Source organism: Dasypus novemcinctus, chromosome 7, assembly GCF_030445035.2.
Source record: "Dasypus novemcinctus isolate mDasNov1 chromosome 7, mDasNov1.1.hap2, whole genome shotgun sequence".
In the NCBI taxonomy this organism is placed as follows: Eukaryota; Metazoa; Chordata; class Mammalia; order Cingulata; family Dasypodidae; genus Dasypus; species Dasypus novemcinctus.
In genome coordinates, this window is record NC_080679.1 from 83,119,798 (window position 1) to 83,134,364 (window position 14,567).

General features: G+C 37.7%; 1 protein-coding gene across 3 annotated transcripts in view; it reads right to left on the reverse strand.

Moving 5' to 3' along the window:
• The window catches only part of CSRNP3 (cysteine and serine rich nuclear protein 3), a 211,677-nt gene that overhangs the window by 16,884 nt on the left and 180,226 nt on the right, over positions 1 to 14,567 (reverse strand). For all 3 annotated transcript variants that reach the window (XM_023590486.3, XM_071216336.1, XM_071216337.1), the window contains one exon: positions 2,698 to 2,957. In XM_023590486.3, the coding sequence (XP_023446254.2) occupies positions 2,698 to 2,957 (260 nt within the window). The remainder of the gene's footprint in view (positions 1 to 2,697; positions 2,958 to 14,567) is intronic.

The window sequence follows — 14,567 nt, forward strand, 5'->3', positions numbered from 1 at the left end:
GTTAAAAGGCAGGGAGGAAGGGAAGCGGACTTGTCCCAAAGGATAGGGTGTCCGCCTACCACATGGGAGGTCCATGGTTCAAACCCCGGGCCTCCTTGACCCATGTGGAGCTGGCCCCTGCGCAGTGCTGATGTGTGCAAGGAGTGCCATGCTACGCAGGGGTGTCCCCCACATAGGGGAGCCCCACACGCAAAGCGCACCCCATAAGGAGAGCCACCTAGTGCAAAAGAAAGTGCAGCCTGCCCAAGAATGGTGCCGCAAACACAGAGAGCTGACACAACAAGATGACTAAACAAAAAGAAACACAGGTTCCCAGTGCCACTGATAAGGATAGAAGTGGTCACAGAAGAATACAGCAAATGGACACAAAGAGCAGACAACTCGGGGGGAGGGGAGAGAAATAATAAATTAAAAAAATAAATTGTTAAAAAAAAAAAAGGCAGGGAGGGAATGAATATCAGAAGTGGATGCCAGAAATATTACTGAATTAAGCTACATGGAAAGCAATCCTAAAAACAAAACAAAACAAAATAAATAACACAACATCAGTGGATTGCTACCTTAACATTTTAAGGAACTTTCCATGAAACCTGTCAAAAATACTGCTAAAGGGGAAGCGGATGTGACTCAAGCAATTGAGCTCCCACCTACCTCATGGGAGGTCCCTGCTTCAGTTCTTGGTGCCTCCTAGAGAAGAGAGCGAGTTGACATGACGGGCAGGTGTGGCAAGCTGACACAACAATATGATATAACAGAAGAAACAAGAAGAAACATATAATGAGAGACACAACAAAGCAGGGATCAGAGGCTCCCGGTGCCTCCTAAAGAAGATTAGCAAGACAGCGAGCTGATGTGATGGGCAGGCATGGCGAGCTGACACAACAAGATGATGCACCAAGAGGCACAGGAAGAAAAGCATAATGAGAGACACAACAAAGTAGGGAATGGAGGTGGCTCAAGCAATTAGGCTCCTCCCTTCCACGTTAGAGGTTCCGGGTTTGGTCCCCAGTGCCTCCTAAAGAGACAAGGAAGATGAACAGACACAGCAAGTATAAACAATGATGGGGGTGGGATGAAATAAATAAATTAAATAAATCTTAAAAAAAAATACTGCTAAAGGAAATATGAGACACATTCCAGAGTTAGATTGTTTCCAGCTTAATTTCAATGAATTTCTTGTGGTATAATTGGGAACATGTCACATGCATAAATTGCAAAATATGTAAAAACCAGAAAATTTCAAAAACACATCACACCTCTGCCAGGTGACTTTATACTTGAAACTACAAGTAAAGGTAACAAGGTGTGCTTGTGGTGCTTCAGCTATTTAAAGCATGGCCCCTTATATTAAGTACCTTGGATTATCTAGGAAAGATTTCCTTTGCATTAGATAATGATGGGAGAATATTCTCTATGTATCGATAGGGTGTGGGACCAATACTAATGTAAAGTGTGTCCTTAATTGATGAAAGTAGTCCTGTTTTTTTTCCCATTTAATCTCTAATGAGGCATGACAATAGTTATCTCCATCTGGATGCCTTCCTGCCAACTCTTTGATAACTCAAAAAGCCCTCAAACTCAGTATTTCCAAAAATTATTATCTCATTAGCCCCTACCTCCCACAAAGCCTGCTCCTCTTCCTGTGTTTCTGGTCATGACAAATGACACTATCATCCACAACCTGTTCAGTTTTGCCAGCCAGAAAGTCAGGAGTCATTCCTGATACTCCCTCTCTCTTCCTTCCAAATCCAATTTATCATCAAGGGCTTTTGATTTACTTCCTAAACTTCTCCTGCTGCCTATCTCTCTTCATCTCCCCTATCACCAGTCTAAGCTAGGGCTACTGTCCTCTCTCTCATGGACTATTGCAATATCCTTCTGACTGGTCTACCTCCTTATATTTGTACTTCTCCACAACATGGCTTCCCCTATCCCAAAATTATTTTCCCACAATAGCATGAACCATGTCATATTACCCTGCCACCCCACCCCCGTGATTAAAACTCTTGGATGACTTATGATGGATTTAGGTTGTAGAGGAAAGAAAAATGCCCTAACATGGCCTGCAAAGCCCTGCCTGCTCCCCTCGTGTTACTCTAGGCTTCTCCTTCCCTCTGCTCCAGCCACGACACCCTTCTTTGTGAGCTCACTGGGCTTCCTCCTGTCACTGGCAGTTCAAGCTGTTCCCACTACCTGAAACATGGTTGCCAACCCTCCTTGCCTAGTTACCACGGTCAGGTTTCAGTTCAATTGTCACTTCCTTGAGGAAACTTTTCTTGACCTCCTACACCACTGATACACTTCCAGCACCTTGCAACCCTACTTCATGACATTTAATAAATTATTTGTTCAATTACTTGGTAATATCTTTCTTTCCTATTAATCTGTATTTTCCAGGAGAGAAGGGACCACATCTATTTTGGCTTACCAGGTAGATTCAGCCCAAGCACAGCATCTACTACCTAGTAATATTCAACAAATATTTGTGGATTGAATGAATAAATGATGTCGGGTAAGATTCCCATGTTGCTTTCAATGAAGAGACCATATGTTTTTGCTTTAAAAAGCCTCAGCAGGCGGCCTGTTGTATAAAATGACCATCTTTTGTTTGTGAATACAAATATGAAGATGATTAATTTGACCAAATTGAAGTGAGGTTTTGGGGTTTTGCAAAAATGAGTTTCTCATACTTTTTACCTTTAATTTTAAAGAGTTCAGCTTTTCCTCCCTGAGGTGTTCTCTCAACATCTCCCGGTGCAGCCTCTCTTGCTCCCTTGCAAATTCACCAAGGGTGTACTGGCGCACGCTGTTATGGCGGCTGGACATGCCCAAGGTGCTGCCCCCTTGACTGGGCACGCTCGTGAAGCCCTGCCTCCTGGTGAAGTAGTACACGGTGACGCAACTAAAATGCACATTCTTCGTCCTCAGCCGCTTCTCCCTTTTGAGGATGGATGAAGCTGAAAGAGAAAGAAATAATTCCGTGAACACCAAAGGGAGCAGTTTTCAGAGGAGGTGAAGAATTAGAAAATGCAACTTTACGATCTTGAGTCTATGCTCAACCTTTTTTGGCCACAAGACACTAGAAAGCTTATAACCCAGCTTTGGCACACGGCAAAAAAAAGTGCCTTTCTTTCTTTTAGCTTCCTTAAATTTTCTTTTAACTTTGGCAGAGAAGGCTTTTAAATACTTCTATAATGGAAGTACAAGCAGACTTTCAGGAAAGTTGCCAATAGTCTGTAAATCAGTGGCAGAATTTAATTTTTCATTTCCCCCTTTTCCCTTGAGTTTCAGTTTTACGGTTTTCACATGAGTTGTATAACCAGAAAAGATATATAGTCAGAAAAGCTATAAAATATAAACCTTCATACTTTGGGTCTTATTTTGATATAAAAGGCACTTGGCATGAAAAAAAAGTCCATGAATTTTAGAGAATTGCAAAAAGCAATAAAAACACACAAAAAAGCTCACTGGCACTGCTTAGATTTTTTAATAATCTAAACCTAACAAAGCTTTTATTTGATAAAAACCAGAATCCCCATTATATAGCATTACAGATAGCAGGATTCTCTTCCAAGTAAACACTGAGACAAATGAAAAGGTCATGAGATATTCCAGAACCTTACTGTTAGTTACAGGAATGGCAAATGCAGAGCATTAAGGCAGGTTGAGACAGACCCTAGAGCTGAGTCACATGATCCTTTCGAGTTGAAAGACTTGGTAGACATCATCTAGTCCAGTCTAATCCAGTCATTTTAGTTTATGGTAAAGTAACCTAAGACTAAGAGAATTTGAGTGACTTCTTTGGACGCAGCTAGTTAGTGCAGAGCTAAAACTTAATTAAACTGAAAAGCTCCCAGTCTGGTACCATGTAATATGATGCTTCCTCCATCAGGGAATAAAAGGCATACTGAATTGAGGAGAAAAATATAGAATCATGCTCACATAGAAAGACAGAAAGAAATAATAAAAAGAAATCCTAGGTAGGCAAAAATAATATAAGCTAATGTCTTATACCATGTGAAGAACTTTTTACAGATTATCTCACTTTATCCTCACATCAACTTCTTGCTGCTGACTTCAAAGGTGATTTTGATTTTGAAAGGTTATATGTGCAGTGAAAGTAAAGTGACTACAAATATCACTTTGGATTTATAGAAGGATCTTCTCCAAGAGGGTTAAAGCTCTTGTGTCTCATTTTTGCCCCCATAAAACATTTAAGCCAAATAAAGAGAGGCTGCTATGATTAATCTCATTTCACAGATTTTTGTAGTCAATAATTAGAAATCAAGGATCTACTATGTGCCGGGCACTTTCTAGATGGTTGGGGGAAACATATGGTGAACCCTACCCTCATGGAACTTAACATTCCAGTGATGAAAAATTCAGACAGAACAGACTCAGAAAGTTACAGAATAAGAGAATTATGACATTCAGGCAAGAATTCAGCTTTCCCAACTTGCCCTTCTCTCTACAGTTTTAATCCTCCAGAAAAGATTGCCAGAAAACAAATGCTTTCAAACATGTACATAATTTTACATTTTCCTGGCAGAAGAGACAATTTTCAATTCTGATTTAAAAGCTCTGATCTGCTTCAAAATCATATGCTGAAATCATCTCAAAGCAGGAGACTTTGTCCAAATGTAAAAGATTACCATAGAAAGCAAAATTCAACATTCTGCCCAGTAATCTGCTACTGGATTTGACAACCTCAACCATCACCACCTCACAGCAGGTGAAAGCTTCTGGTTTGGGGGCGCTAACCTTACATTTTTTCACTCTTGATATTATAAAAATGGTTTCCTTAAGACAAAAAATCTCTTAAGCCATAAATTTACAGATAAAGAAAAAAGTTTTAATATACTCACTTGAAACATTTATTATAAGCATCTCTGACAATTTTAATACCTATTTTCTAGACAATTCATGCATGCTACTCTAGACAAATTTCCTTTTTAAACACTTATTTAGGTCTTTTGCCTGTATTTTTAGATTATCAGAATTCTCCAATCTGATGGATGAATTTCTTGTACCACCCTTTCCCCGAAAGCCAAATTACCCTTCCTAGAAAACCAGAGCTTAGAGCTGATTTTCCAAGGCTTGGGGAATGACAAAGTTGAGAGCAGGGGTGTTTTACCTGAGCCTTTTTAAGCTCTAACATCGTCCGAGCATGCTAGGATTAGTGCTTCTTCCTATCTACCAGGGTTTATAATTCAAACAAGCATTTATGCTTTTTTGAACTTTTGCATATTTCAATTAGCAATGTAAAAAACAATAATCCAAAAGTCTAAGGAATGTATTTAACAGGGAGGCTTTGAAATACTAAAAAATCACCCTTATAGGGATATTTTATAAGTGTGGCTTTCCTATAGTGAGGAGCCACCCACGTCTCTCTTCTGATGACTGAATCAGAGCACTAGAATGGACCTTTATGGGTTATCTCCTGCCTCCAGGCCCCAATTTGACTAACAGCAGAAAATGAAGTCATAAAAAAAGTCTATTCTTCAAGCCTGGGAAAAAAACAACTAAATTCACTCAGCACTTCTGCCTTAGGGAATCTGAAACCTCCCTGATATACCTACTTAGTAATTTGTGCCCTTTGCAGAATGATTGAACTCTTTTTTTTGTGTCTCTGTGGAGTCAGCGTTCACTTTACTACTGTGCGGTCAAGAGTAAGAAAAAGAGGGAGAACAATATAGCTTTCATTATTTCTCCGAAAAATAATTAATTCTGCTTCAAAACTGTTACCAATCTTTTAGATTTTTTTTCACTTTCTTTTATTTTATCCCATCTATAATCACCACCCTGAAACAGAAGTGGAGAAATGTAACTGTCACATTCTGCCTGGGCCCCAGCTCTTGGCAACAACATTGTGATTAGCAAGTGACATCAGGACATACTGGTATTACTGCAAGATGATCCAAATTATGAAGATAATATTAATAATTGTAATTTTAAGTAATAAGCAGAACAGAGTGGCCAATGTTCACTATCTGCAGAAGCTGTCATCCACAAAGATGCTTTAAAAGTGAATGGAAAACAACGAGCAAGATGGCGGCAGAGTAAGAAGCTCCTAGAGTCAGCTTGTGCTACAGGGCAGTTAGTAAACACCCAGAGCTATCTAAAGTGCCTTGTAGGGGGCTCCAGGAGTCCAGAAGAGCATCCTAAAACATCCTTGAAGAAATGGAAGAAGAAGACTGCCCATCTGCAGAGAAATAGAGCACTCCATGCCATGGAGGCCGGTGCCCATCCTCCACTGGCACAGGCCACCTTGGGAGCTGTTTCACAGCTGGAATGGGAAGCTCCACTTGCCCAAAACAGGGGAGGAAGAGACAGTTGGGCACCAACTTCAGCTACTGATTAGTAAATATGGCAGGCTAAAGTATAATCCTAAGAAGAGCTAAAGTTTGAACCTGTCTACCGTCTTAACTCTGCACCTGGCATGAAGGGAAGTGGGGCAGACTGAAAAATCACAGTGCTGATGGGGACTGGCTTCTTTCCATCCAGATCAGATTGTATGTCTAGCATACGCCCCAGCTCCACCTCCGACAGGGAGAAAGCTGGGGGCCCTGAGCCAGCCTCTTTGGGAAAATATAGGCCATGCCACAGAGGCTGGTGATCATCCTACTCTGGTGGTACAAGCCATCCTGGGAGCTGTTCTGTGGCTGGAATTAGAAGATCCATTTCCCAAAAATGGGAGGAAGAGATGGTTGGCCACTGATTTCAGTTACTGATTAGTAAATTGGGCAAGCTAAAGTATAACCCCTAAGAACAGCTGAAGTTTGAACCTGTCCAAGTTGGAAAGAGGCCAGTAGCCAGCATTTTGACTCTGCCCCCAGCATGAGGGGAAGCCCAGCTGACTGAAAATCACAATGAAGGTAGGAACTGGCTTCTTTCATCTAGATCACCTGCAGCCCAGACTAGGCTTCAGTCCCACCTCTAGCAGGGAGGAAGCTGCTGAACCCTGCATCAGCCTCTCTGGGTAACTGCAGGAACATTTGGCAGGCACAGAAACTGAATAGTCAGAAATCTACTGGGGCAACTATGGTCATTTCACACTCGCACGGCATAGATTGCTGCCCATACCTGTAGCTCCATCCCTGCCCCAGGTAGGGGAAAAAGGGGCATGAAGCTTCATCAGTCTCTCTGGGCAACTACAGTCTAGGCCTGCATAACTTGGATTATTACACACAGCTGTGGTTCTGTCTCTAACCCTGGCAAAGGAGAAAGTTGGGAGAAGCTTCATTGGTCCCTGGGGTAAGGAGGGCAGCTTGAGCTGCCACAGCTTATAGCACCAACTACATCTTTGACTCCTACTACACAACCAGCAAGAGAGAAAGGAAAAGAAAGCCAGAAATTAAAGAGAGAAACTGCACCCAGAATAAATACATCTAGTAAGCCAGATGCCAAGACACCAACAAAGAGTTATGATCCACACCAAGAAACAGGAAGATATGGCCCAGTTAATGGAACAAGATAAGCCTCCAGATGACATACAAGAGTTGCAACAACTAATCATAGATGTTCAAACATACTGCCTTAATAAATTCAATGAGATGGCTACAGAGATTAAAGATATTAAGAAGACATTGGATAAGCACAAAGAAGAATTTGAAAGCATACATAGAAAAGTAGCAGATCTTACAGGAATGAAGGTTACAATAAATGAAATTAAAAATACACTAGAAACATATAATAGCAGATTTGAGGAGGCAGAAGAAAGGATTGGTGAACTTGAAGAAATGGTTTCTGAAAGCAAACATACAAAAGAACAGATGAAGAAAAGAATGGAAAAGTTCTCAGGGAACTAAGCGACAGCAAGAGACTTGCAAACATAGATGTCATGGGTGTCTCAGAAGAGGAGAAGGGAAAAAGGGCAAAAGGAATATCTGAAGAAATAATGGTAGAAAATTTCCCAACCCTATTGAAGGGCATCTATAGATAGGTCCAAGAAACACAACATACTCCCATCTGAACAAATCCAAATAGACCAGCTCCAAGACACACACTAATCAGAATGTCAAATGCCAAAGACAGAGAATTCTGAGAGCAGCAAGAGAAAAACAATGCATAACTTATAAGGGATACCCAATAAGATTGGGTGCTGATTTCTCATTGGAAACCATGGTGTTAAGAAGACAGGGTGTGATATAATTAAATTACTGCAAGAGAAAAACTTCCCATAAAGAATCTTTACACGATTCTTTAAGGGAATCTTTATAGTCTTTCAAAAGTGAGGGTGAGTTTAGAATATTCACAGATAAACAGAACCCGAGAGAGTTTGTAACTAAGAGACCAGCTTTGCAGGAATACAAAAGGGTGTGCTACAGTCTGAAAAGAAAAGACGGGAGAGAAGGTTAGAAGAGAGTCTAGAAATGAAGATTTTATCAGTAAAGGTAACTAAAAGTGTTAAAAGAGTGGTTAAAATAAAATATGACACATAAAACTCAAATATTTTTTAACATATTTAATGAACGATGTAAAGCACTTGTATTCAGAAAACTATAACTCATTGTGAAAAATTTTTAATCAGGCCTAAATAATTGAAAGAACATTCTATGTTCACAGATTGGAAGAGTAAATATCATTAAGATGTCAATTCTATTCAAATTAATATATAGATTTAATGCAATCTCGATAAAAATTCCACCAGCATTTTTAAAAATAAATGGAAAACAAGATTATCAAATTTATTTGGAAGAGTAAGGGGCCCAAAATAGCCAGAAACATCTTAAAAAGGAAAAGCAAAGTTGGAGGACTCTCATTTCCGGTCTTTAAATCGTATCACCTATCTACAGTGGTAAAACAGCATGGTACCGGCATAAAGACAGACACACAGGTCAATGGAAACAGACCCTCACATCTATGATCAAGTGATTTTTGACAGGCCTGTCAAAGCTACCCAGCTTAGGCAGAACAGTCCATTCAACAAACGGCGCTGAGAGAACTGAATATTCATAGCCAAAAAAAGAGAGTACCCCTATCTCATACCTTATCCAAAAATACATCAAAATGAATAAAAAACCTAAATGTAAAAGCAAGAACCAAAAAACCTCTAGAAGAAAATATAGGAAAATATATTCTAAGATCTGGTGGTAGGTGGTGGATTCTTAAAGGAGATAAGAGGAGGACTGAGATGGACTACTGATGTTTAATATATGCATTAGTTTTAATTAATTTTACTGTAAAAGTGTGGAAAGGTATAAGGTATAAAGTTGATGGTATCACATTGTAGTGAGTAACAGCTGGTTTATAAATGGGAATGTGGCTGAAAAGGGTGTCTAGAGATGTAAATGCCAGTTGAAAGAAAGCTAGAGAATAATCTAGGGACTGAGTAAAAAAGTAAACCCAGAGGTGGACGAGAATTGTGATTGATGGTACAGGTGCAAAAGTGCCCTTTGTGTGCTACAGCATATGTACATCACTACTGCAGGGTGGTGGGAATGTGCAGAAGCATGAAAAATACAACTGGAATGACCTATGGACTGTGGTTAACTGTAATAATGTAATATTCATGCATCTATGCCAAAGATGTATTGTGTTGATAATGGGGGAGTATGGAAAAAGTGTGCCAAATGTACGGTATGGACCTGGTAATAGTTTGATGATATTATCTCATAATCTGTAACAAATGTTCTACCACAGTGTGGTTTGCAGATAGAACGTTGTTGTGTGGGAATTCTCTACATGTGTGTGATTGTTTTGTAACTTTACAACTTCTGTTATAAAAATATATTAAAAAAATAATAATAGGGTGGGTTGGGAGAAAATACACCAAATGTAAGATAAGGAATATAGTTAGTAGTAAAATTTTGACAATATTCTTTCATAATTTGTAACAAATATCTCACAGCAATTGGTGGTGGGCTGATATATGGGACCCCCAAATGATGTTATGCATGTTTGCTTTGTAGGTTCACAACTTTTACTATACACTTATTGTTTATGTATGTTCATATATAAATGATATAGTAATACTAATACCAATACTACTACTAATAATAGACTAGGTTGGGGGAAAAATACACCAAATGTAAGATACTTTGGTCAGGCTGCCCTTCAATCATTAGTTAAAAAAGTTTCACAACAATGCAAGATATTGGGGTAGGGTGAGGTAAGTTATGAGAGCCCTGTATGATGTTACGTATGTTTATTTTATAAGATCACAACTATTACTATACACTTATTGCTTATGTTTATGTATGAGTGATATACTTCAGTAAAATTTAAAAAAAGAATGGAAATTCTTCTGGAATTGGTAAATTGACTAATTTATAGTATCAGGAAAAGAATGTAGGTAAATAAAATGAGACAATCTGTGCCATATAATATAGAAAAAAAGAATTCATGAACAGAGCAGATTAAAAATGGAAACCAAGGACTACAAATTAGGCAGTATGTTTTCAGCACCATCCAGAGAGCAAGTGTTTGATGAGTCAAATATTCTTAATATTCTGACGCTAGAGAGATAAGTACATCAAGGTATCAAAGTTGAATCACAGTAGGCTCTAAAATAATTCAATTCCATTCCATTCTCATAAACCAACTAGTTCATAATTTGACACCCCACCCACAGAAGCTTCAAATGTGAAGGGGAATGCAAAGTGGAGAGAAGGGAATGATGAAATTTGCATTCCAATTTATGCTTCAGCCATTTGTGGATGTGTCAATGGGTGTCGTTCCACCTGGACCTGAGCAGAGGCAATCTTGTATTTGGGCATTGTAAAATTGAAGAGTAGATGCTGGACCATTGATTCCACTTGAGCAGTGAGGTGGCCGCCTTATTCAGCAACACTTGCTCTTTTCATTTTCAACAATCATACGCAGAAAGCAGTAAACACAACTGTGTATTTTGGCACCAATTTGGCACAAAAAGGCTGAAAGATCATGGTCTACTTTGAAGTTAAGCAAGGGGAGAATTGTGGAAAATTTTATTTCTACCAGTTAAGTCTAAAGTCAATAATAAGCTTCTCTCTTATGCTTTGCGCTCAAAAGGAAAATACCAGCTGATTTTGAAGTCTATATTTTGAGTTTATTTTTATTTTATTTGGAGGAAATTTAGTAGAAGTAAAGTGATATTGCTGAAATTAACTAGTTTTTCTTGGTAAATACCGAACAACAAAAATTATATTTTTAATCATATAGGCCAAGTTAATTGGGAACCCTGAAAATGTGCATGCTTTTTCTTGCCTTTTGAAGAATAAGTCATGTTTGAACCAGTTATCAAGTCATTGAGCTTAGCTTACAAACAGAAAGTCCAGTTTCATCAGAAACTATTTTGTAGAAACCAGTGTAACAAATTGGATAGTAAGTCAACTTTCAGTGGTGAAAGTTATTAATTAAGGTTGAAAAATGAATTCTTAACCTTTACAAATAACTTTTGCAAAAATTCTGATTGTATTCTCTCATCTTCTCTAGCTTGAATGATTGTCAAGGTTGGCTCTCTTGATCAGGGTGCCACCCACATGGTCTCTAGACTTAACATAAATAAGAGAGTGAAAATTGATCTAGGACCCAAGAAATACAGGAGCAGTTCCTTTGAAAATGAAGTCCAGTTTGGTATGAAAAGCAATCTTCCCTTGTCCCCTTTTATTCCTCTGAGTGTCATTCTCACATTTCCCAAATATACTTGCTCCATTCATGCCTTGCAAGTTATTTTGCTCTAGGAAAAGGTATTAGGGCTTCAGTATATCATTCCAAGTGGAAGAAACTACAAAAGACCATTCCTAAGGAAGCATCCTGGTGTATGCTTGAATGGGAAGGACAGTGTAGGTAGACTAATTGAGAATATTTTCTTTCCAGTCATGAATGAAATCTACATTACCTTAAGAATTCGATGTAAATCAATATATTATCTATGGCCAAATCAAATAAAATTCCAAAGAATCCTTCATTATGAATAGCATAAAACACAAACAATCAGGAACAAAAGAGACACTACTACTAAAACTGGGCATGCTATAGGCAAGTGTTTGCTATAGGGCCAATGCACTAGAATCACAGTGTTTTGCCTTTCCAAAAACTTAATTAGAACAGTGACAAAGGCAGTAAAAGTAAGAAAATGTCAGAATCCAATAAGAGAGGTGTCTTTTTTTTTTTTTTTTTTTACTACTGCCTTTATTACTACAAAAGTAGCATTCAAACACAAAAACAAGGAAAAGCATCTCCCACTTACAGTGGTCTACTTTTTCCTGCTATTTTCGGTTCGCAGCATATCTTTCTCCCCAGACCCTACATGCATTCATCCCCATTCCAAATCAACCAACCAACCAAGCAACCATGCTAAACAAATACTAAACTAGCAAATAGACAGGACCTTGTAAAATACAATAAACACACAGAAGATCTAATAATCAGCCCAATTTCAGTCCTCCTGTGGTGGAGGCATAGGCTTATGATTCATAGACAGGATTAGCTAGTTTAGCCATTTAGCCACAAATATTTTCCATTCTCATATTAAGTTGAAAATATTCACAATGGATTATCCTTGAGACTAATAACGTCTTTTGTGCTTTGCAGTTTCTGAGTGAAATAATTCAAGATGTGACCACTGTGATTAAATCACTAGTTTAGAAAAGCAAAAAAATCTCATATAAGACTATGTTAAATAATAACAGAAAAATAAAAAACTATGTATGAATACTGCATATGCATTTAAACAAAAAAAAGAAAGAAAGAATAGAAGTCATATAAAAAGATGACCCTTGAGGCTGGATGACTACAAAGCTTTGTTTTGGATCATGAACATGCATGTCACGTTGTCGTCCACCCAAGCAAGCAAGAGATCTGCCTGGCAAGAACAGCTCTCTGCTGATTCTCCTGACAGGCAGAGCCAGGCTGCTCAGCATACTGCAGTACTGAATTTGACTGTGTAAGGGAGGTCCAATAAAGTAATCATCTATTTGAAATTCTCATTTTGGAAAAAACAAAAGGCAGGGGGGAGTTTGAAATAAATTCATAAAGTTATATAAAAAATAAATGTAAAATTTGACTTTCTAGCTCTAATCCCATAAATAATATAAATAAGCTCACAAAAGGCAATCAGTTTTCAGAACATCAGCTATTTTTCATCCATACATTTATTAATTTATTAAAGAGTTCTCCTTGATTTTTGTGAATAATCTAAATAAAATCGCCATTTTGTTTTCATGCTTGTTAGGGCAAAAAGCACATCAATACCATATTTTGATGCTATAAACTTTAAATTGCAAGAGCAAATATAAAAAAAGAAAACACATTCTCCTTTATATATATAATCTTTATATGCAATTGAATTAGTAATTGACTTAGCACTGACCTTTTCCTCCTTACATAAAATTGACATCCCACTGAAAATGTGATGTGACAGTAGAGTGCCCTAGCCGTCAACATAAAATGCATTTACTATTGGGGATGGTGAACTGTTAAATGGAAACAAGGTTAGATTAAAGTATAGATTAAAGTTGTACCACTAAAGGAGTGATCTACTGATTTTCAACCTTTTTCATAATTTATATATATGATTTTCCTTATGCATCTATTCTTCCTCCCATCGAACTTATAGTACCAGGCATCATGACTGCGAGGCACTCTTCTTCAAGTTCAGTTTTATGTTTACATGGTATGCACCCCATAGTTTTATACATTAACCTCTGTGAGCAAAATATGTGAAACGGATTGTAATACTGAAGTGTTTTTCTAAAGCTATGCCCTGCATTCTGCCCAGCTCTGCCGAAAGCAGACGAGGTTGGAAATAGTTTTTCCTGTTCTATATACTTAGCTGGCCCCTGACTTTACTGCTGGTGAGTATAATTTTACAGAATTTTGATCAATGTTACCAGTTCTTTTCTCTTTTCAAACTATTCATATACCTTTAGATAACATTCAAATTTTCCAGAGATTCTTTAAGATTATCCACACAGTCAAGGTTAAGATTTACATCTAGCACATATATTGTTGAGAATTTATTTTTCTTCTTATTTTTAAATTTTTAAATTTCCTTAGTGTAAGCATGTCATATTTCCAATGAATTAGAGAAAATATTTTTATGCCCTGATACCTAGAAAATAATAAACTATTAAATAATGTAATAATTAAAATCTGAATTATAATACTTGCTAAAGTTCAGTATACAGATTACATTAATAAGCATTTGCATTTCTCAGTTTCTCCATTAATATTTTCAAAATTATGTTAGCTACCTCACAGGAATATTATCAGAAATAATTACCTTAGTAAAAAAACCTTATGGATCACAGATGGTAAGCTTTACATATGCAGAGTATTTTGGTGATGCTGTTAAACCAAATAAAAAGCATCTCTTTATTTTCAGTGAGAAAATAAGTACCACCTACTTTCCAGCTTGTTTCCTTAATCTCTCATATGGACAATTAAGCCCTAAAACTTCATACTTAAGAAACAAATTTTACTGCCATTAAAGTAAGTCATTTCCAAAATATAAAACCTATATCCTAGTTTTATTAAAAATCCCAACATGGATAGCATCTTAAGACTGCTGTGCTCTTATTGGGGGAAAAGAAAGGTGGTCCCATTACAAAACATAAATAATCACAGTGCTGGCTGCAGTCCAA